At 36.2% G+C, this 24912-nt stretch overlaps 1 protein-coding gene across 5 annotated transcripts in view; it reads left to right on the top strand.

The window, feature by feature from the left end:
• The window catches only part of GK (glycerol kinase), a 39176-nt gene extending 14561 nt beyond the window's left edge, over positions 1–24615 (top strand). The window contains exons 9-21 of one of the 5 annotated variants that reach the window (XM_076355875.1): positions 713–730; positions 1753–1788; positions 2427–2494; positions 4046–4088; positions 4776–4856; positions 6773–6851; positions 8740–8836; positions 10512–10596; positions 14004–14124; positions 16139–16282; positions 17267–17347; positions 18906–18992; positions 22147–24615. In XM_076355875.1, coding sequence (XP_076211990.1) covers positions 713–730; positions 1753–1788; positions 2427–2494; positions 4046–4088; positions 4776–4856; positions 6773–6851; positions 8740–8836; positions 10512–10596; positions 14004–14124; positions 16139–16282; positions 17267–17347; positions 18906–18992; positions 22147–22160 — 954 coding nt within the window. In that variant the 3' untranslated portion in view covers positions 22161–24615. Of the gene's footprint in view, positions 1–712; positions 731–1752; positions 1789–2426; positions 2495–4045; positions 4089–4775; positions 4857–6772; positions 6852–8739; positions 8837–10511; positions 10597–14003; positions 14125–16138; positions 16283–17266; positions 17348–18905; positions 18998–22146 lie in introns of those variants that run through there. The other 4 variants (XM_076355895.1, XM_076355913.1, XM_076355885.1 and 1 more) reach the window with 4 other exon arrangements.
• The last annotated feature ends 297 nt before the right edge of the window (positions 24616–24912 follow it).

The raw sequence follows: 24912 nt of genomic DNA, 5'->3' as shown, positions 1-24912 counted from the left end.
AAGAAGACTGGATGAGATGTGTAATGTCTTATTTCCACATAACTGAAGGCAAGATTAGTCAGTTTCTGTGAACTGGAAAAATCACAAGTGACACCTTAGATTGCCTACTTTTTGAAAAATATACTCCTCTTGCCATGTATATTTACATAGCACTCAGTATAAAAAATACTTTGGAATATTGTGATGTCTTTTTAATCACACTGCTTCCAGTGCAGCTGTGAATATTACTTAGGAATAAATCATAAATTGTTATCATGGGGCTGAGGTTTCAAGTTTACTTTGGTGCAGCACCAACTCTTCTGATCTTCAGTGGCATCTAATTTATTCTTAAAAGCTTCAGAATTGGATAAACTGGATGTTGTGACTTTGCATTCTTTTTCCTGGTAGTTTGCCCTATTGTTTACTAGGAACATACAGGCATTGTGTAATTAAGACAAGTTATGAGACTTTGATTTAAAATATAACTCTAACTTGCCTGACATGTAAGTATTTTTGCTAATCTGTTAATGGAGATGCCACTAGAAGTCATTGCTGACTTTTATTAATGTGAACGTCAGATGAGAGTGAGTTGTATTAAGCTGAGTGAGTGAGGTAAATGGAAAAAGATGCTACCTGGCAACTGAAACAGAATTGCTGGTCACTTTAAATGTGAACTTGTTTCTCTTCCCCTTTCCTTCAATTTTTTTCTTTTTCTTCCTTTTGCTGACTGTAGAAAATCTGTCCTAGCCTGGTGAGTAGAGGCTTCCATTAGGCTGACCACCTATATCTTTCCCATTCTCTTCAGATGCTGTGCATTTCCATTGGTTTAAGGATTAGTAAAAGCACACTTTCTAGACCAGTAAATTTGGTGGATATTTCCAAATCTGAGATATTCCAATTAGAGTTCATGCCAAAGTTGTTTCTAAAATGTAATCTTGATGTATGCATTTGCCTTAATTTGCAGGCTGTTGAATATTTCTTTTTATAGCGAAGTAAAAAATACAGCTACTGGCTAATAAATGTTAGCTGTCTCATTTTATAAATGAGAAAAGCGGGCCATTCTGTCTACAAATATTGATTCTGTTATAGTGAAACATCAGATTCATGCAGGGGTTTTTAGTGCATTTATAAACTCAATTACCTTAAATCCATTTAATTGAAATGAGAATTAAAGAAAAAAGATTCAGATTGGAAATGCACTTGCATGGCTTCACTGAAAATGCGTTTTCACAATTGCACAAAGAAACAATTTAAAGAAAGAAGTAAAAATTGTCAGGATATAAACTTCTTATGTTACCTATTGCAAGAATGCAACTGAAAAACTATGTGATAGTGTTTGGAAGAAATTCTATATGAGACTTAAAATGCTGTATCTTAAAATGAGGCATCTGCCTTTGCTTAGTGTGTCATCACAATCACTTTTTTCTCCTGTCACTTTACCATTTATGCATCTTTGCATTTTAGACTTGACTGTGACTGCACAGGTTACACTGAACCTAATTTTCTGTACGCTATGATTTCAACAAAATTATGTTAAGAAATGTTGAGGTGACATAAAATATACCTGTAAATTTCCTGCTCTCTATTTTTTAGTGTTTTAGGCATGAGCTGCATTAAGCTGAAGTCCAATGTACACCTGAACTGAACCGTGTTGCTTACGTGACCCTTCTTTGTTTTCCTTTGAGCATTACAAGTTTAGCTTCTTTTTCATTGCCTTAAATTGTAGTCATGGAAAGCTAATTTGGAGCTTTTCTTTCTCTTTTTGCAAATCAGAAATCTGGAGCTTTGACAGGTGTACCAATTTCTGGGGTAAGTCCTACTTCAACTCAGATTCTGGCATGAGAACCTGATACTGCATTAACTATCTTCACTGGAAAAAGCTTTAAGATGGGTGAATCCAGCTACAAATGAAGTTGATGGGTTTTTACTTCATGTTAAACATGGAGTAAACTTTTGAAGTTGAATTATTAGTTGACTGGGTTCTTCATTATTAAGTTAAGGTCTGGCTGTGGAAATACAGCTGACAGCTTTAATGCATATGGGTAGTGCTGTTAGAAACTTAGGATCTCTGAGTAAATGAGTAACATTACAAAATGGAAGCCACCTCTGCTTTATATATAAAAGGAGTTCAGTATATACATAATGCAGAAATGTTGGGCAGATTCTCAGCTTTTTCCAATACAACATACATATAGATAGTAAATTTTTATTTTGGTTTCTTTAAATTGTTCACCATAAATAGCACACACATTTCATTTGTAGTTCTTGTGAAGGAAAGACTAGTAAAAAGCACAGGTTGTCTCTATAGATTTTTTCCTCACTTTCAATTAACTGTGTGCTCCTAATAGATTAGAGTTACAGTTAAATATATCTGTTCATGTTCCTTTTTCATGCATGTGATTCATGTGCAGACATTTGCTTAAAAAAAAAAAAAAATCTCTTTTCAGTGCTTGGGTGACCAGTCTGCTGCTCTTGTTGGGCAAATGTGTTTTCAAGATGGGCAGGCAAAAAATACGTAAGTTATTATGAAAGTTGTAAGATAAACAGTATGTCACTGTTCTGTTTTGAATTTAGTATTATGTTCTCTTTTGAGCTGACTGCCAAATGCTTTTGTAGTTATCGCATAACTACAGCTCTACCTTGTGACTGTGTTGACCTACAAAGTAAACAGTGTCCTAACTTTTATATAAAATAGTGAAGATATTAAAAGTTAAATGGTTTGTGAGTTATATTTTGGAACAAGTCACTGTGAGGAAATATGTCTGTGTGACAGGAGGTTTTTCATTTTAAAATTCTCCAAAACACAGATTAAAACAGTTGTAGTATCATTTAAATCATGACCTAAAGTTAAACGAATACAGGCCGTGTGGGTCAGATTGCATAGACTTGAATGGCAAAAAAACCACAGCGTTGCTGGATGGAAAAGGTTCATTTCAGCTGCAGTACTTAGTGTTGCTTCTGTGTCTAGCTCGGTGTGGAGAATTTTACATTTTTTTTTTTCTATTTATCAGCCTCTTAATGTCCCTTGTTTAAAATAGCTGATCAGTTAAATCAGGCAACTGGTGTAATCAAACATTCATTTCAGGAAAAGCTCTCTGCTTAAATGACTTACTGTTCCATTTACAACCATGTGCTTAACTGAGCATGTAGGTACATACACAGTATTGCACTTTCACAGATTTAATTACACATTAATCTATACTTGTTGCTAATTAAACTTCACTTTATCTTTTATATTTATACACAAATTTAATGGTTACTGGCTTTGTATTTTAGTAAACAAATGTGGTTCTAAGTAATATTGTCACAAAGTATTTTGATAAGAAATACTTTTATAACACGAGACCTTTTGAAAAAAATCCAGCTAAACCAAAAGGTAAAAGATTTTTTTTTAACTTATTTGTGTTACTGCATTAGCCTTTTTCTCTTCAAATATAACTGAAGACTTTCTCAGTACTATTTTAAGCTATTAATTTTCAGGGTATTAAAAAGGTAGGGAACTCATAATTTCTTAGAATAAGTTAGAGTGCATTATAAATATTTTGTACTCCTTTTGTTAAACTCTGTCCTTATATGTGTGTGTATGCACACATACATGTGATGTGATCTTCAAATGAGAAACATGCCATTTTCAGAAATTCTTGAACATAATATGTTTAAAGAAAACCCTCTCCTTTTTGACAGTAACAGTTTCTTAAATCTTCCCCTTTAAAAGCTTGAATTTAATATTGTGAAATACTTATTTTATAAAGTAGCTTTCATAATCAGCTTAAATTGAAGTAGGTAAACACTGCCACCAAAGAGGAATTCACACTTAGTTTTCAGCCACATCTGCTCCTTGATCAAGTATTATACAAGAAATAGCCAGAGGACTAGATTTTTCAGCTGCAGGCTGCATTTAAATCAACTTTTTGAGGATGGTTTTGTCATCAGTTAATAGTAACATAACCTTCAAGGGGCAAAAAGTAGTGTCTTGGTTCTCCACAGGGGAGTCGGATTCATGAATTGTAGTAACGGGTTATCCTTTAAACATCCTGGTTTTAACTTTCCTTTGCTTTCATGCTAGGTATGGAACAGGATGTTTCTTGCTGTGCAATACAGGTCAGAAGGTCAGTTGCATTTTTTTAGTTGTTCACTTTTTTTTTTACAATCTTTATTTAAGTTCTTGAGTACAACTATATATTAGCCTTTCTTAAACTTATTAGCAACAATTACATTGCTAAAGATAAGGAAAAGTGCATACTGAAATCTGAAAGAGTAGAAAGTAATAATTTGTTCAAGGTGTTTCACTAAGACTCCATTTCCTAGCTCCTTAAGTTTCCAAAAAGAACTTTTCATAGCAAGTTTCTTGCTCTTTCCTTGTGTATGTTTCTTAACCTCACCCAGAAGTGCTGAGTGTTGTGTTACTTAACCACATGCTTTTCTCCTTGTCTTGGCTATTTTATTTCTTCCCTTCATTTTCTCCCATTGTTTCTTTGCGTTTGTAGCTGAATAAATAATGCAAAGCTTTGGCTTCCTTCTCATTCACATCTCCTTCTAAAGACCCCCATTTGTTTGTTATAAGGCGGCTGGAAAGATCTGAGGCAGCTTGTGGAAAAGAGAATTAACATCAGCGATCTGAGGGTTCTATCTTAGGTGTTTGTTTAGAGTGACTGATAATTTACTTTGTTTAAACTTTCCATATTTTTTTTCCAGTGAAGGTTTTATCTCTTGTTTATTATCATTTGAATATATTTATTTAAATATTTTCTGCCTCTGTTCATGCTTTACCTTTTTTTTCCCCTTTCCCCATTTAGTCTGTGTTTTCTGAGCATGGTCTTCTAACCACAATAGCTTACAAACTGGGCAGAGACAAACCTGTTTGTTATGCACTAGAGGTAAGTACAGTAATCTCTTCCTTCTTGTAGTGATACGTGTTCTTGTTTACTTCTGTTTTCTAGTATCCTTATGTTATCTTTAGTTGCATGGAAGTCAAAATAGCTTTGTGTTATAGCTTGTGTGCTTCAAGGCTTATGTGTGGTTTTGGTTATCCCTATCTCCAATCTATATCATGTAATCTAATAAAAATATTTCTACATTGCATCATTTACATTTTCACGGCATGATAGCTAAAACATTTTTTCTGTTACACAGTCTTTCAAATCTTTAATAAATGTTATAAATAAATTTTAAAAAAATTTTATACTAAAATTGCATTTTAAAAATGTACTAATGTTTCAGTTATCCTCACAATAAAAGGTGTGACTAAATGTCTTTGGTTTTTATTTCATTCTAATGGATTTTACTTCTAACTTTAAAAAATCTGAATCAAACTTCTGGGACAAGAATCCTCTAACAATTGAGCTTTTTTTACCTACTAAGACTTAGGTGCCTACTTCCAGAATTTAGTTCCTCAGTTCTCCACACAACTCTGAGGACATCTAAATTCTGTAGAAAATTGGATTTTTACTATAACTTCAGGGTTCATTGTTCTAAAGCTCTGCTTCTGAAGCACAGATCAGCTGAGCACCTATTCGGCACCAAAGTTTCGTCAGGTTCAATAGAATGATTATTGTTCCATCTGTGTTGTTTAGTGGGCTTTATCTAATAGTTATTCTCAAAACACGCATACTGAATTCTCTGCTGCCATTGAGCTTTTGTAGAGAGCCTGTGTTTTCCATGTGAAACAGACAAAGACCACACACAGGATTTTCTTTGCTGGGAGAATAGTTTGTGGCTTACAGTGCTTTACTAGGATGTGGGAGGCTGTGTTCATTTCCTTTTCCTTCCCTAGGGAAAGTTGATCTTGCATTTGCCATGTTCTGGCAGACTTTGGGGTTTTCATTTTGTGCAGGTGTGTGAGATGTTTGTTTTATTTTTAACCCATGTTCTTAAAGCAAAAACTGGAACTGTCGTGAGAGTGATTTGTATTTCTGCATGCTGAAACACATGCTTGTATACTTTGCTTTTTCCTCATCTCCAAGTCTTTAATGATATTGTCTGAAGAAATGGCATCAACAGAAGATATTAAGTGTTCTTTCTCCTGTATCTATGCTAGAATCATCTAGCTGGTTGAGACACTTTCCAGAGAGGCAAGAAATGTGGATTCAGCCTTTTCTTTTGATCAAACCCATATCTTGTAACTGTAATAGCTGACTGGTTAGAAAACACCCTGCCCCTTCTATCAATGGCTTTGAATGAAAATATAATGCTGCTCCTGTTTTACTTGAAGCTTAGTCTAGTAGACTTGAGAGCGTCTCGTAGAGAAGTCCATTTGGACTTTGGAGTTAGATGGGAGCCATGCCATTCATCTATGATACGATGGAGCCATTCAGGTCCATTTGCTGAGGCAACGGAGGAATTTTGCTGGCAAATGCAAGTGCCTAAATTTTCTGTCTCTCTGGGCATTTGTATTTAGACTCTAGACATAATCAGTCTTGTTTTTTTAAATCAAAGCATAAAAATCTTAATTAGTCAGAAAAAGAAGGCTGAGGCTACTGGACCTCATGACTAAATTAGAGAGACAAGATGACTGCTTAGGAAATGTCATGGTAACTCCCCTCCGTGGAAAATATCATGCAATATGCACCTTTTCTACGTGGAGCCTGCATAACAAGCTGCCATTTTTACAAGGCAGTCTCCAGCTGCCAAGAAACTTGTGGTTTGTTTGTGAGCCTTCTTGGGAGTGCTGTAAGCTGTGACTGTCAGCCTGCAATTGGAGGCCGCAGCCGCCCCGCCTCTCCAGTCTTGTAAAAAGGAACACGAAGCTGTCATTTGTTGTCTCCTAATGTTGTAGTGATTTTGTTTCCTTCAGGGATCTGTTGCCATAGCTGGTGCTGTTGTTCGTTGGCTGAGGGACAATCTAGGTATTGTTAAGACTTCGCAGGAAGTTGGTGAGTATTCACAATTTGGAGCTGTTCAGTTTTTTAAGTTTTCTTTTCCAATGTCTTGATGTCTCTAATGTTGAATGAAAGCTCAAAATATTCAAGAAAAGAAAAGCTGGAAGATGCATATATTTTTCTGTGTTTGAACAATTTGTTCTGCATCCATGAAATCACTGTTCATTGATACATGTATTTCATACAGCATATCAATACGGTCTTTGAAACCCTTTGTCAGCTTTGTTCTATTGCAATCTGTACCTTTTAGTAGATTCCCTAGCAAGCAGATATTCAGGAAGATACTATACTTAGTGTATTTCCTCGTTTCATACAATATCAAATTTTCCAGAGCCAAGAGTATTTAAGTCTCTATTACAGAACCTAGAGCATATTTGATCCTAAACCTACATATTCATTCCTGTCATAAACGTGAGAACCTCAGGCCCTACACATGCAACAATTTATGTAGAAGGCTTCATATCCATTGAGTTAGGGACCTCAGTTTGCAAAGCTGCTTCTTAAAGGAATTGTGGAGGATGGTAATCTGTTTTGGCTAAGAATATAGTAATCCTTTAGCATTTGGGTAGCTGATGTTCTGCTTGAGCTAAACTGAAACAAGCTGGTGTGTGACATTATAGAAACTAGGAATATATCAAACTTTGAAAAAGGAGAAAATGTTGGAATCATGCAAGTGTAACAGTTTGAAAGTGACTGTTTTAATGAGATTTAGGATTAAAAAGCAATTCATTACATATTTTTAATAATTTGATGTCGTATTCAAAGGTGGAAAAATTTAGAATTCAAATTTTATGTAAAACTTCAAAGACTAAGCAAAAACTTAAAAAGTCAGTCTGTTTTTCTGTAAGAAAGCTTCGCAGATCATACAGAAGAATATAAACTACTATCACATGAATTAGTGATGTTGAAACACTACAGTACCTGTTGACTTCACAAGTTTGATTAGACCTTTGGAAGGTTTGAGTTTCAAGAACTTTAATTGTGTCAGTGTTGTTAAAGGCACGTGAGACTTCATCATCTCCTCCTGTTTCCCTGAACATGTACTTCCTTCTTCCTTCTGCCTTCACTGCTTTTTTAAGTGGAGTCTGTATGAAAGTACCATTTTAAAAAGATTTTTTTAATAAGTTTTCCTACCTTTTTTCTCTATTGCTATGCTTCTATGATCAATGCAAAGAGAAGAAATTTACAAAAGCAGAAAAAAAATACTTTCCTTTCTTCTTATAGGAAGGAGCTGCACATTAGGATTACTTCCTTGGCAGTTCTAGATGTTTTAATACAATTTTTAAAATTACAAATATTTTAATATTGGGGAGTTCAGATATCCAAAGTTATTACTCAGCTATTAAGAAACTTCAGATTTCCTTGTAGCTGGCCTTGTGATTATATACGTAAGCTGAGAATTTAGAACTCTAAATCCATTTGAAATTAATGGGAATTTAGTTCTTAACTCCCTTTGGTCTTGATCCAGTTTCACTTGTTTGCCTTGACTTAAATGCAAGTAAAGTGTGACCTTTTGGACTGCTTTGAAGGTTGCATGCTTTACCCACAGGATACCCTTTGAAAACGTCACAGAATCTAGGTCAGAATATTGAGTACGATTTTGGTTTTCGGTTTTGATTTTTCACTTTACATTTTACATTTCCCACAACACCCTATGCCCCATCTTCCATTCATATTGTTGGAAATGGACAACTAGTTAATGAGGAGCAGAGTGCCAGAGTTAGCTGTATTTTCTAACTGTATGTGGCTTGATTATTTTTGTAGCTACCTAACATATTCTGAATATTTTCCCTATTTAAATAGTAACACTTTTAAGTGTCATATTGAAGTGTTGATACAGTTGTGAAAAGCTAAGTGAAGACTGTTTGTGTGTGTGCATTAGAAAAACTGGCTGCAGAAGTGGGGACTTCTTATGGCTGCTACTTTGTGCCAGCATTTTCAGGACTGTATGCACCATACTGGGAACCCAGTGCAAGGGGGTAAGGATCTGACTAAATACTGTATTTGCAGGGAGCTTTAATGATTTTACAAATACTATCACTAGTCCTTCCAGGTATGTGAAATTGTACTTTGTTCCTTTGATGTGTCTGGATACATCATTCTCTGTGGTATCTTCTGGCAATTACTGTATTTCACTTTTGTATTTAATCTGTTCGAAACAGCAGCTGCTACTTGGAGAAAAAGAAGGATTAACTGGCTCAGCTGCTCACCCTCCTCTCCCTCCCCCCTCCAAAAAAAAGGAGGCAAGGAGCAGGGAAAACATTTGGGCTGGGTTGTGCATTTCAGAGGACAAGTACAAGATAATTCTATCATCTTGCTACTAATGGAGCCAGCTTTTTTCCTTCACGCATTTCTGGTTCTGGAAGGATTTTCATCTCACTAAAGAGAAAGAGGAGGTCTGCATACCTGTGAGCTGTCAGGCAACAAAAGCAGAAAGTGAAGAATTTAGTGCCGATTAGTTTTTCTGAGCTCAGTTTCCCATGGCTGCTGCATTCACTATCTCAAATGATACGGGCTACTTAATTCCTCCCCACTTCTCCTCCCCTTATGTCCAGCTTGCTTTCCAGTCTATTGAACACTCTTTTCTCATCTCTGTCCAGTCCCTTTCCTGGTTGTTAAGACTTAACTAGCTGGTACTAGTTAGAACTACTAGTTCAAACAATAACATTCTATTTGTCTTTTCTGTTATTGTGAGCTTGCCTACTGTTGCTGGAATCACAACGTGCCATGGGAGTCACAGAAGCATAACAAATTTAAATACAGAATAACTTTATTAAAGTAAAAAAAGAAATCTTAAAGAATATCTAGTTCCCAAGGTTTTGAGTAGTTGCATCTTTACAATTTAAATGCTTTTTTACATAAGGAAGAAAAAAATCTTTGAGTTAGATGTTTTTACAGTTTTTCAGATCACAGTGCTTAACTTTTTAACTGTTGAAAGCTGATCTTTGGAATGGCAACAATTAAAAATGTCCTTTAATATCTTTGAACTTGCATGTATCCAGCACCAAATATAGCAGCATTTCTGTGTAGTACACTACTATTCCTCAGATGTTGAAATAGAGTAAAAGGATGATTACTTGCTCTGCAGTTCAGAATACATTGACAGAATTCAGCTTATTCATGGTTAGATGTAGCATAATTTCCATATCCAAAAAATCTCTTTGAAGGTGCAGAAGCAACTAATGATCAGAATAGATCTGAAAACAATTTTAAGCATTTAGAGCACAGCACTGACCCAGCTGTGCTTTTCCTTAAGAACTGAAGGCACTGGAGAATTTATTAGGATTTTAGTGGTAGCTGATATTATTTTTTAAAGAAAAATCAGCCTCGATCATACATTTCCTTTTCTTAAAGGAAGACTAGAATTTGTGGGCGTGTGGGGGGGGGTGAATATGCACCCATTTGCATGCAGATTGGCAATAAAATTTTAATTTATGGCAATTGTATTGATTGGACACTGAAAGCATGTTTGTCAGGACAACAGGGATGAGAGAGTTTAGATTAATGAGAAACAAGCTTTTTAATATTAAAAAGCAGTCCTCGTACAATGGAACTGAATGAGCTTTGAATTAGAAGGCCTATGTCTGAAGTAACGGTGTGTGTCTGTTAAAGAAGTATAACTGTCTGGTGTTTTTTTTTTTTTCTCTTCAACAGTATTATCTGTGGCCTTACTCAGTTTACAAATAAAAAACACATCGCCTTTGCTGCATTAGAAGCGGTCTGCTTTCAAACACGAGAGGTAAAGGCAAATTGGGTCCTAACTTCATTGTAAATTAGTATGATAACAGGGACTGTAGCTCTTCAGGAAGAGGGAGGATTGAAAAGATTTAATGAAGATTAATCATACGCTTTATATTGTACTTGGATGCTATTCTTCTCTTTACATGGTGCTAATGTTGAAAAATTGTACCTGTGGACTTAGCTACAATGATCTGGTTGGGTGGTACATTATTTTGGGGTGGCAATCCTGCTTTTTATCAGCACTTAAAATAAGGTGAATGTATTTTGTGGATATTTTGAGAGGCAGAACACAGGAACATTAAAATGACAAGGCCAGTGCCATAACTAAAAAGTTGCATTAGTTCTACAACATAGGAGACTACATTTTATATTGTCTGCTGTGACGGAGATGGCTTATGTGGCTTTCGGTACACAAGAACAAAAATGAGTTAAAGCAAGACAGCAGCAAACATACCAAAGGAAATCTGGATTCACTTCCGGCCCGTTACATCTTGTATTGCCTTAGCTGGCAATCTGCAACAGCAAACCTAAATTCTCACAGAAGAAACGAATCCTCCAACCAAATCAAAGGGGTTGATATCAGTATGTTCTGAGCATTAGAATCTTTATATCACCATCTACTATCAATTTACGCTCCCTGTGTTCCATACAAATACAGGAGAAAATGCAATTCCTAGACCCCAAAGGGTAACAGTCAAACCTTAATTTGATTGCATGTTTTTAAACTGCTGTTATTTAAATATACTGAGTTTTAAAATAACACCCAGCTAAAACTGTGTGAGAGGAGCAAAACAGCTTGCTGTTTCTGTAGTGACATAGAATAGAGTAAGAAGAACTCGTGGAAAAAGACAGCCAGAAATTCCACCTCGACGTCTGCTTTTGAAGCTATGCTAACAGCCTCTGAGTCCTCAGAAAGTTGTGAAGGAGCTTGGAAGTAGCATATATCTCTAATTCTAGTACTAGAAGTCAGGGTAAAGTTATAGGGAACTGAACTGATAGTCTGGTTTGTTGTCTGCTCCCCTCTTTCCTTGTCCCTCCTCCCATCCATTCCCTCTCATGTGACAGCTCAATGAACTTTCCAGCTGAAAATTATCCCTCTTCTTGCTGGACTATTTTTCTGCTGGATTAATGACCTCAGCTGCCTCTCAGAGGAGTATAGCAAATCTCAGAACAAGAGACAGGGCATGTGGCTGGGAGCAGGAGGGAGGGGAATAAAGCTCTCGGGCTGAGTGAGGGTGAAGTTAACTGTTTGAACAGATCTAATACTTCCTCATACTTTAGCCAATGTGCTTTTATCAGAACGATGGGAGTGCCTGATTAGGTCTCTGGACACACTTAAATTAACAGATTAAGTCTTAGTGACACAGATAAAATATATGTACATTTTTCAAAGATACGTTGTTATTTCTGTCTTGTCAGAAATAAAGTTCTTTTCCGTTTTAACTGAATTAAAACAAGTCTTTTGAATCCTTCAGGAAAACCCTCAAATTTCACGTTCATTGGAGTTTTTGCTTGTTTTATTGTGCCATCCAATCCTTCTAAGTCTCTGCTCCTTGTTATCCAAAAAGCTCCTTCCTTGTGCAGACAGATGACACTTGTTACCTTTTTTTCTTCCAGAAGGCATTATGGAAAAAAAAATTAATTTTTCAGTTCTAAGAGCTATACAATGCTGTCATTAGACAAAACTTACATACATGGATACCTTGCTCTTCATCCAACATCAGTACAATAGAGGTAGCAGCAGCATGATCATGACTTGTTTTGTTCCTTCATCCCTTCCTGATTTCTAGCATTCTTTTCATTTTTTTCACCTCTACTGAGTGCATAGTATCATCCAACATGCTCTTGCACAGTGGTAAACAAATCCAGAGCCTCCAATGGTATGTGTATGTAAAGCTGAGATTATGAGGCACTGCTGAATTTCTGAATGGTAAAAAAGGCAGGTGGAATCAGCACAGACAAATGTAAAATGATACATGCGAAGGAAGTAAGTGGCGGGGAGCCATACTAGCTTAGTACTGCCAGCAAACTTTGCTGCTGTGCTATGAATCCTCTTTTCCAGTTTATTTCTAATGTATTGAACAGTGCAGGCCCATGGACAGACGCTGCCACCATGAAAACTGGCCTTCTACTCTTACCTTCTAATTTTTAACCATTATTTATCCTGTGGCAGTTCTTTTAGTTCATTTAAAGATTTTCTGGTAAGGGACCTTGCTGACTTACTTTCTGGGAATGGGTAGAATCTACTGGACAACACATCTCTCTATAGTTTTTACTACCTTACAAACTTACAATTTTTTTTGTTCCTTTTTTAAAAAACATGTTGACTTTCCCAGTAAGGATTGTATAACTGGGTACTTCGCGAACTACAGAACAGCACAGAATGCATTGTAGTTTTGGTCTTTTTTGTGGTCTATGTTGCTTTGTCAATTAAAGCTGAGAAAAGCACACGTCTTTTTTATTCAAATAAATTGAAAAATTACAAAGAGAAAATCATTCTGCACTAGTTAATGCCTAACTTTGTCAACAAAAATTATGCACTAACCTTAAAAAATGTAAATGAGACATTTAATTGACTGCTTTTACAAAATCCTAGAAAATCCACTATTCTGCATTTAATAGGTGCTTGTAGGATAATGCCATGGTGTTAGCAGTAGCTAAGGTTTGAGGCAAATCTTACATTTTTAGGAAACCCTCTAAAAAGCATATTGATAGGTATCAGTGAATTAAATACTCCACTCTTAGTTCATTATCCCTTGCAAACACTTTAACACTTTTCATTTATTTTCAGCTATCCACTGTGCCCAAAAGAAGGAAACATAATTTTACAAAAAATTACACTGTTTATTTTTGCAGTCTATCTCATGTAATGTAAAATTTTCAATTTTCAACAACTAATTGAAAATATTTCAAGAGGCTGCTCTTTCAAAACAGTTCAACGTTCAGCAGTTCCTATTGAAGTGTCTTCCAGATTGCTGGTTCAAACGTTCTAATTTTTCAATTCTTTAATGCATCAAATTAGAGAAGGTATCTGGACAAACTGTAATCAGCTGAAGGACTCCATTTAGTATTACTTTTTCCTTTGTTAGCTTTGATAAACGTAGTTGTCATCAGCTTTTCTTCAAGATTCTTCTCAGACCATATAAGCAACACATAGGCCAGATATAGAGCATCAGAGGAGAAACATCTCCTACACTAGGATTTCTGTAATAAATAGAATGCATTTGGTGTATATTAAACAAGACTGTATTGTCACTACCTCTGTTTTGCCCTTTTGATATATAGGGGAGGGGAATTATCTACTTAACGCTTTTCAGCAAATGCTGAAGTATCAGTATTTTACACTCAGACGGTATCATAGATTTGTCTGCAATTAAATCATAACATACATTACTCTTACTTAAGATTTTAGATGCCATAAACAAGGACTGTGGAATACCACTAAATCAGTTACAAGTAGATGGAGGAATGACCAATAACAAAGTCCTCATGCAACTCCAATCAGACATTCTCTGTATTCCAGTAGGTAAGATGAAATTACAACTCCTATTTTCTTTTTAAAGCTGAAAACATCATTGGTTTGTAATGGCTAATGAGGGCAAACTGGCTGACTTGCTTTGTTGTTGTTGCTGGTCTTTTGCTACCGCTTGAGAACGTTGGGTTTTTTTTCAGAAAAAGTTTTTAGATCTTGCATCCAGTTTTGAGATTCACTTTCACAGAGAATCACTGACTTATTTTTTTGTGTTGAAATATTACAGCACTACGATAGTATAACTTTAAAGTTGTCGTATCAATTTCTAAACATCTAACAATTTTAAAATCAGTGAAATTAACACTCTCCTGCAACATGTTGGTCCCAAGAATCTTGCTCAGAGACAAATCATAACTTTGCACCTCCACTTCTCGTGTTTTGCTCTTGCATTTCAGCAAATAGCAAATCCCTTTTTCCTGTTCCCTTTGCCTGCACAAACCTTTGATTTCGTTTACAATGTAAAAGAAGACCCACAAAACACATTTTCCATTCTATTTCCTCCCACAGCAGCAACAAAGAAGTGAATAGAGGTTACAACAAAAGTGGGAATCTTGCAACCAGTTTTCTTGGCATGCATAATACGAAATACAAACCCAAATGGGGTTGTTCCTCTCTGAGACAAATGGAAGTTTGCAATACCATTATTCTGATTCAACAGCAATGCAGCCATTTTAGAAATGATCATGTAACACTTCTTTCACAGAAGCCCTCTAGAATAATAAAAAGGGTTTTTTAGCTTTTGAAGGATGTGTTTCAATACACGAAAGCTCTTTAAAGACCTCACTTGAAACCTGGAGCATTTCAGCATCAGTGAAGAAGATCTTTCTGAAGACGTGTTTTAACACCTGTAGCAGATCCAAAGTTGCCGAGTATTGTAAGCTATACATTAGCATTCTTAAGGATGCAGTGTGTCACTGAGTAACATCAGGATATTATATATCTTCATGTACATTGAAGACTGATAATTTGCTGCATAAATGTAATAATCTTGCCTAATATGCAGCTTCTAGAAAATCGTTTAGAGAAACATTGTGTTGTCTCATGCATAAATGTGAGACATCTCAGTGGAAAGTTTTTTAACTCTAGAGATATTATAGCTTGCCTTTAATAATACATAATACACAAGGCTCATACTATCAGTGCAGATGCATAGTTCGCAGATGAAAGGATATGATCAATAAAATCGGATTTTAAAGGATCCTCTGCCTGAAGCATTGCCCCATGAAAATGGGCAATTGCATGATTCAGTCTTGAAGGAAGTAGTGATCTGAGATATTTCAAAGACTTGGATGACTCATAGGTGAAGTTAGCCTCATAACCATGTGAATGGCAATAAAATGAGGTTTGCAGTTGGTAAACTTAAAGGAAGCATATAGCAGTTGTAAAAAATATATATCATTCTAGATATATATGTAAATCCTTAGTTCTGATATCATCAAGCTGACTTTCATTAAAAATCATAGAATCATAGAATCATTAAGGTTGGAAAAGACCTCTAAGATCATCGAGTCCAACCGTCGACCCAACACCACCATGCCCACTAAACCATGTCCCTAAGCGCTTCATCTACACGTCTCTTAAATACCTCCAGGGATGAGGACTCAACCACTTCCCTGGGCAGCCTGTTCCAATGTTTGATAACTCCTTTCGGTAAAGAAATTTTTCCTCATGTCCAATCTAAACCTCCCCTGGTGCAACTTGAGGCCATTTCCTCTCATCCTATCACTTGTCACTTGGGAAAAGAGACCGACACCCACCTCGCTACAACCTCCTTTCAGGTAGTTGTAGAGAGCGATGAGGTCTCCCCTGAGCTTCCTTTTCTCCAGGCTAAACAACCCCAGTTCCCTCAGCCGCTCCTTATAAGACTTGTTCTCCAGACCCCTCACCAGCCTCGTTGCCCTTCTCTGGACACGCTCTAACACCTCAACGTCCTTCTTGTAGTGAGGGGCCCAAAACTGAACACAGTATTTGAGTATATCATCATGGCCTTCTCTGTGATTTATTTCAGTAAAGCCATCAATGCCTGAAACAACAGCTCTGGGAGCTGCTATGGCAGCAGGAGCTGCAGAAGGAGTTGGAATTTGGAGTCTGAATCCCGGAGATTTGACAGCAGTGACATGTGAACGATTTGAACCACAGATCAACCCAGAGGGTAAAACCCTTTCACATTGTCTAAGAAGTTGCAAACTTAGTATTTTATATCCAACAGATCTGTTTTTTTCTTTGTTGCAGTCGTAACATACTGATATAAAAACAGCTATGTATGAATATCCTCACAAATGTTGAAGATCAGCTTTGTAGTGTTTGGTTTAGAGAAAAGTGCATTTCACTTGCTGTTTTGTCCATTTATTGACTAGTAAGATTGGAAAATGGTTAAAACGACATAACCCCACAGGGGAATGTGTTTGGTTTCTTTCTTCTTTTTGAAAGAAGCTCGGCACTGGACATTGCAGTTAGTAGCTTTTGATTTATAGCAAGTAAAATCAAAAAAATCTGGAAAGGTTTTTACTGAGAAAGATGTCTCCTAAAGCTCTTGTGCATTTGTGAATTTTCACAGATGTAGAAAGGACACTGACTGTTTTTGGGAGACTTCTTTTGGCTTTAAAAAACCTATATTAATCATTGCTTTTAGTTAACTACCTTTTTCATCAGTTCTTAAGTGCTTCTAAAGATGGAGAGTATGTACTTGACATAATTAATCCATGTGCAAGACATGCATTTTTGTTTTTTCAATTATTTCTTAATTTTTGGTACAGAATTTTGTCTTACCGTTTTGATTATAATTACTGCTATAATCCCTACTTCAAGACAGTATTTTCAACACTGAAGGGCTTCTACATGAGTAACAATTGCTTCATTTTGTCCTACTTGTAAATCTTCTTATTGGTGAACATGCAGAAAATTGTTTTTAAGGTTTACTTCTCCTTACTGTGCATAACTGTGGGGTTTGGGGTTGTTTTGTTTTGTTTTGTTTTTTTGTATTCAGAACAGCATTTTATAATACTTGTTCTGTGCAGACAAACTATACTGTGCAAAAGAGTGGAAAGGTAATATTGTAGTCCTTGCTTCTTAAATACTTGTAGTTGTATTCATATGCATTGAGAGGCTTTTGTGTTTGCTGATTTCTCAATTTCAGAAAGTGAATTTCGCTATGCCAGATGGAAGAAAGCTGTGATGAAATCCATGGGCTGGGAGACATCTGAAGCTCCTTCAAATGGTAAACCAGAAATTAATGCAGGTCAAGTATTATTAATTAGCCAGTTAGCCTAGTTAGTTAATCTTGAGTTTGGTGACCTTTTCTGTTCATTACCATCTCTGGACTATACCAATGATTTAAAAATTATTACTTAAAACCACTGTGGAAACAAAGCAGGAAAATAGATAGATAGGTCTTCCTCTTGAAAGGAGGGCACAAGCAGCATCTTGTAGGGCTCTAAAAACAGAGGTCATGAAATCAAGACTACCTGCAGGTTTTTCAGAATAGCATTGGTTTACAAAAGAAAAAAATCTTACCTAGAGGAAGAGAGACAGCACAATTCTAAGACAGTGCAGGGATTTCGTAAACTTTCTTATAGTATAACCTTAATGTTGCAAAGGAGAAAAGTTTCCTCCTGTGATTTTTCTTGCTATATCTTGCCTTTATTATTTGCTGCATAGGAAGGAGGGATTGATAGCCGCATCAAAATCTGTTTGACCCACAAGGGCTAAGAGCAAGAAGTTATCATAAAGTGAAGAATTGCATAGACTTATTGTTCGCACACAGAGAATATACAAACACTTCTGAGGGACTGAACAAGATCTTTCTTTTGAAGTAGAGGGCTTTTTCATCTGTCAGGTTTGAATTAAATAAAACCTGCAGTCTTCTATGATCTATAATTTGAGTTTATATTTCAGCACTATTTCAGGATAAGTTTTTAGTCCTGAATCATCCTACAACACATCATTTATGGGCTTTATCTTCATTTCATTTCCCTTTTGTTGGAAAAACTATTAGAATGAAAAGTATTAAGTAAAGAATCCTCAAAATGTAAACTCCCCTCACAGTCCACAGTTGCAGCCCTCAAGCTGCATGAAGTCTCTTACTTTATTCTTGAAAGCTAAAATTTTCCTTTTACCATCCTATATATTGGTTTAAGTATTTTATTTAACACCATGGTTAATACAAACAGTTCTATCAAGGCTATTTGGAAGGGAAATAGGTAATTTAGCATGAGTAACAAGATTCACTTCAGTATTGTCCATTATGTTTTAGTAGCCTTACATCTAAACTCTCTGTTATGTATCCTAAAATCCCAAGTGCTTGATGTGTATCTTACTTATATATCTTTATTTCCTTTTGAAGGATAGAAAATTCTGCCTTGCAGAAAATAAAACTAGATCTTGTTCTTCAGCTCATGTGAAAAGGGATATGTTTATCAAAACTTACCCTCAGTGATTATCTGGTTTAGCACTGGGCGGGGAAATGCTATTTTCCTTAGTTCTTGCTTTGAAACTTTGTCTTCTGCCTGCTAGGAGTATTTAAGATTGAAGAATACTAGAAGTGGGCTCAACCTAGATAGTGCTAACAGTGGAATTTGGATTTGAACTCTTACATTGAGAGCCTGTTTTGAATTATTGTGGGGATTATGCATAATCTTATTTAATTTTTCTGCAAATGTCACTACATTTGTTACTTTTTGCTGTTCATATGATTTTTAACACACATATTGCAATTCATATATATATTTCTCTTTTGATTTGCTTGACTGGAAACACCCTCCCCTGGATGACATCAGGTGACACTAGTATCTTCTGTAGTCTGCCTTTGGGGTTTTTTATTATGAGTAGCATGATAATGTTAATCGGAGCAAAGTACGTCTCAGGTTAGTTATTATTTGAACTAGATCACTTTAAAAGCTATCTACACTAGTTTAAGTGTTGGGTTTTTTTGTATTCCATCTGTTTATTTTTAGCAAAAATGACTGATGCTTTTTGTTGTTCATGCACACGAGTGTTTGAGGGTGTGAATTAGACATACGGTACCTAAGGGAACCAAGTGAATGCCATCTCAAATTCATCCTCATGTGCCATGAAATTCATAGTTGTTAGGTGCACATGAAACCTTGAACTCTCCCCTCCCTTTGTCTAGCTATGCAGACTATACACAGTTTATAAAAGGGATATAGGTTGGAGCAGCCTAGCAGAGTTTTGCATTGCCTGCGTTACAGTGTGCATTGCAGTTAGAATAAGGTTCCATCCTTTATCCTGTATTTCTTCTTATAACGTTTAAAATTATTTTGAGGATCTTGTTTAAATAAAGTGAAGACTTTTCTTCTGTCCCTGAAAGGCTTCATGCACCTCTTTCATTTTTCTGGCCCCCTTGGAACTATTACATGGTTAGAAATCTTCATCTACTAAATCTAAAGAATATTCTTTTTGTACTTTGCTCTTGATGGATAAGTGAATTATTTTGTGTAAAGAGAAGAGACCCTAAAAGGCCTATCTGCAAAACTGGGGAAAGGGACTGTGTGCATATGCAATGAAGATGCATCTTCAACCTATTAATATATGTTTTATTTTAAAAGAAAGTTCTTAACATGGATGACGGTGTTAGTTACTTATGCCAGAAGTAAGACATTTCATTAAGATATTCTTATGGTACAAAAAAGAAGTTTATATGGTGATGTCAGTTGTTCTTTATCGTTGTGTTTCATAATTTCATTCCAAAGAAAATATTTTACAGTATAGCCATTGTTGCTGCCGAGTAAGCTTTTTGGGGGTGGTTTTCTTTCTTTGTTTTGGTTTTGGCAGGATGGGCGGGGGGCGTTAATTAAACAGACAGTTGAGGACTCTAGCATGCTCCTGTGATGATGTGTTTGTATTTTGTTTCTACTCATTCAGCCTGAATTAACTATTCAGTTGTAATTTTTCTTGCATGGAAGAGACTGAGCTTGTAGGAGAACTAAAATCAAACTAAACAAATGCTAGGCGAAAAGCAAACTGAACAAATGGATTGACATTGATTTACTAACTCTGGAATGTATCTGTGAATGAGAACAATCTTGATTATGAAGAATAAAATAAAACCAGCTGTGATTAAGTGGGTAAATTTTTAACAAGCTGAACTAAGCAACCTGAATATTAATTCCAGGTCAGGTTCCTCACCACATGGAGGATACCTAAAATAATATGAAGATCAACATTAAGTGGACAGATAAGCAACTTTTAAATTCTGGGTTTATTGCTTTTAAAAAACAACTAATCAGTAACCTACATATAAATATCTAAACTTGCACTGCTGGAACTCATAAAAAAGGTTGGGTTTTTTTCTCCCTTCCCTAAGCTTGTCAGTGCCTTTCTGACCCACAAGTGGAAAACATTCATCTCAACTCACTCTGGCCTTCAGAACCCATTTTTGCCCTTGTTTTCAGATAACAGTAACTAATGATATAGTTACTGTTACCATATATATATAGTTACTATATATACACCAATATAGTTACTTTATATGCCAGTATCTTGGTATATTATTTGCATGGTAAGCTTGGGGACAGGAGAAGTTGCAAGAAATTTCCAGCTCTTATTTGTTTCAAAAATGCTGACGTCTAAAAAGGAATAGCATCAGTGATGATATGTACAGGTTGTAGTTTTGCTCAGCTGTTCATTAGGGTAGAGCATCATATATAGAATTTGTGTTGCTGATTGGGGCAGGGCTGCTTTCCCCTTAGAAATTTACTCTGGTAAATATCCTTTTGCTTTTAAAAGCCGGAACTAGCTGACCAGACTTTCCTTCTAATTCAGTACAGGAACTCCGTTAATTAATTTGTTACATTTTATCTTTTAATGAAACACTGGAACTCCAACGCAGTCATCAGTGTAGTAGGTTTGAGGATTGAATCTACTGAGGATTGAATTCATCCTTCATGTGCTGAAACAGCAGTCAGTCTTGCATGGCAACAGTGCTGTTGTTGAACATGTCTCTGTAGGGCAGGGCCATGATTTTACAGCTAGTGAAATGTGAAGGAAAAATCTGCTGTGGCAGACTAGAGAACACTAACATGGCAAAAACCCATTTACAGAACCGCTAAACTAACTGCCTTTTCATGCAGCACCTGCTGACTGAATACGAAGAACAATACTGTGTTTCATTCTATCATTTCATAATTTCATCAGTCAGGTCAATTACTTGTACTTTTTTTTATGATCTTCATTCTTCTTCTCTCCCAGGGGAGAAAGGGCCAATATTTTGTTTTATTTCACTATTAAAGCAAGTTGTGTGTAGCGACTGGAGTCCTTCTGCTAAGATTCTGTTAAGTTTTTCACACTAGTTTTAGAAGTGGACATCTGAGAGATTTCAACATACTCTGTAGCCGTACTTTTTTGGGGGATGGGAGTTAACCGAAAGTGATACTGTGTTTTATTAGACTCAAATTTAAAGAAATGCCTTTGCAGGCTTAAATTGGCACTTCTCAAGTGAGGGGTAAGTGGGGATTGGCTACATACGGGATCTTACGTGACATCTGGGGTATAAAGTTCTTGACTTTATTCTCACAGAATAAGGTGTCAGTGCTGATAGTAATACTATATTCTTCCTGCTTAAATACCCTTTGGGGTTTTTTTTAAGATTCTGTTTTTCCTTTTTAGTTTATTGTGTTGTGATAGTTACTGCCAAATTGCACACTAATTTACATATAGGGATCACTATGCAGTTCAGCAAGTTAGTTGCAATAATATTTCTGAAAGCTGAGCTCATATTCAGAAAAAAATAAGCTTAGAGTACCTTCCTTCAATTCTTCTGCTTCTTAAAAATTTACCCATCTTAATAGTGTGGTCTCTTCTCTCCTGGTATATGCATATCCCACACACTTAAGTGCTGGCTTATCTGGTGTCACAAGATACATCTAATTTATAATTGCATTAACTGAAAACAAAAAATGGTTGTACTGAATTCCTCTTATAGCACAGCTGTGTTATAGAGGGTTATTAATGTTTTAGAGTAAATTCTGTGTTACTAATGCACGTTCTTTCTTACTTAAGGTACTGATAAATGAGACTACTTAGTGGACTCTCTGGATGCAGCTGATTTTTTTGTTTCGTTTTGATTTGTTGTCTGAAGAGATTCCACCACCAATGTGATTATACTACTTGTGTGACTAAATCAATTCATGAATCCAGCTGTTGCCAGTCCCTGAGTAACCTCCCAGTGGTACACTGAAACTTAAGTCTTCAGCCCTTCATTACTCTGCTCCCTTCCCCATCGACTTCAACTGCACTGGAGGCCTTTGCGTGGACTATCTCACATCATCCTCTAAAATTTCACAAGCCCTAGCTTTGTTTGAGAAAGTTGGTATAACAAAACTCTGCAACTTCTGAGGTAATGTCAGATGTTTAGCTATCCTTTTCAGAGTTTGGTACTTCATACAACACACTGCAGAAAGTTAATGATGCACTATAGAACTTTGTAAACATCTTCCAATTCTTCCAGCTGCTGTGAATTACCTTTCAGATGTCTGTGGTTGCCAAAGCTGTTTTATTGTAGTGGCCACTGGTCTGAAACACCTTCAATGGAACAAACCTTTTAAACGCTAGCTCAAAATGTATTACCAGTAGCACACATCGCCACGGGTTTGGCAATGAAGAGGTTGCTGATATGGTCCACAGAGTGCTGTGGAAGTGATTAGTTACAAAGTTAAAAAGTTTCGTTTGGCTTCTGGGTAGGTAGTCAGTTTGTCCATTATAAGTATTTAAGACACTAAGTCCTGTAGCTGTACCTTTAAAGAGGTGGGAGCGAATAGATGTTTTGGTTAAGGCCATGTTCATGTTCTTGTGCTTTTGTGTTAGTTTGGAAAGACATGCTATTCTTGGTCCTCAGCAACTGATAACTCTTAAAACTACTCTGTACAACGCACTTTTCTTGACCAATACTGCATATATTCCGTCATCCTGCTTACGGATATCTTAGTGACTATTTGTGAAACTTCTGAAAGTTGAAGCTAACTTAGTTTTCCTTAAAGAGGGTCCACTCCAAATTAAATATCAGTGCTTTAGTTCTTGATCTCATTTAGTATATCTCAGGGACCAAAATCTCCCTTTCAGTTTCCATGTCCATAGTTTTAACAGCAAGTTGTCGCAAAATATGCTGGGACAACCCAAAACCCTGGCTTGGAAGAGTAATTCCAGTGGCACCTGAAATGGGCCACTGGAATTCACAGGCAACATGCGTGACCACTGAGTTGCGTCCACTTTGAAACTTTTTGTCCTCCACAGGTAAAGGAGTGAGGCAATAATCTTATCTTCAGCTTTCCTGTTTGAACCAACAGCATGACAAATGCCAGCCGCCTTGGTTAGGTCAGAGAAAATGTGTTCTTGTATAGTGTCATTAGATCAGTATAGAATGATAGCGAGGTTAAATGTGGGAACAGCATGGAGAATTTCAAAGATGTGTTTAAATGCACTAGGAGTTAAAGGGAGCGGTTTTTTGTGTGCGTTTGTTCTTAAAGACTTTTGTCTTTAAAAAAATAAGTCTTTAACAAAGTTTGTTTTTCTTCCTTAAACAATGATTAGAGGCTTAGTTTTTAAAAAGATGTTAAATACGTGTTTGTCTGAAGCAATGGATTGCACAGAAGTTCAGGTCTGTACAATATATTTAGTAGCAAATGCATATTAATTGCCTTTTTATTAACAAGTGCAATGACCTTTGAAAATGTGACTTTTAATTAAGAAGGTAGAGGAGGAACATTTTTCGTCCTGTGGTTGCATGTATAAATTCAACAGAAGGGATTTTTGTGCACAGGTGAAAATATAACAATGTCATTCAAATCCCGTATCTCCTATAAATACTCAAAGGTGAGGTGTGAGAACTAAAATTTCTGGGTTTTCCAGTTTGTACTGGAGAGGTGAAGAAAGAGTGAAGAATGAACTCCTAGAAAAATCTTTATACTCCTTACCTTTACTCGGAGCTGTTGCTGATCCCACCTTACCCCAAGGAACAGCAGTAAGAGCAGCCTTTGGAGCACGCAGGGGAAGGGCAGCACACACCTCAAACACCGGACTTCTGAGTATGACTTCTTGCCAAAAACACTGAAGTACTGAACCTGGGAACGACTAATGTTGAAGTGTTGCCTTTGCCAACGATGTATGCGGCAGGGGGAAAGGTAGCACATAATAAGTAGGAGGGGGATTTTTTGCTGCTTTTCTGACTTATCTTTTACTGGGAAACACAATTCCTATTACTTTTTCACTGAGTAAAAATCATTATTTTATTTTCAATTGCTGTTGCCAATATTTTTTAAGAATTTCACACCACTGTTAACTTTCTACCAACATAGTTGAAATATATTGTAAAATGCGTTTTGGGGGGGAGGGGAAAGTTGAACCCTTGAAAGTTAGCTTTTTGTGAAGCTGTGATTTATTTTTTTCTATAAATTACCAGATTTATAAATTCTTACTTGAGAAATGCATTAACTTGGTATTAAAATACCATAAATAAATTGATATAAGCTGTCAGTTTATTCTTGCACATTATCTTTCAGACACATTTTCGTTAATGTTTTTTACATGAGGCATTAGTATCATTGACGCATATTAAACAATAGGGCGCCCTCTTTAACTTGCTCAGATATACGTCTCAAATACATGCAGTACTGCATTCTGCTTTTCAGTGATACATTGAGTTTGAAGGACTGGTTTAGAAATTGCATTTCCTCAAGTCCCTCCGTATTCAGGAAAAAGCAGGAAAACACAAGTAGGACGACGAAAAGGAACACAGTTGTAATACAGGTTTGATCCAAAAGTCTCAAACAA

Source organism: Aptenodytes patagonicus, chromosome 1, assembly GCF_965638725.1.
Source record: "Aptenodytes patagonicus chromosome 1, bAptPat1.pri.cur, whole genome shotgun sequence".
NCBI classification, from domain to species: domain Eukaryota; kingdom Metazoa; phylum Chordata; class Aves; order Sphenisciformes; family Spheniscidae; genus Aptenodytes; species Aptenodytes patagonicus.
The sequence above is the reverse complement of the archived record's forward strand: the minus strand, read 5'-3'. Positions and strand labels throughout refer to the sequence as shown.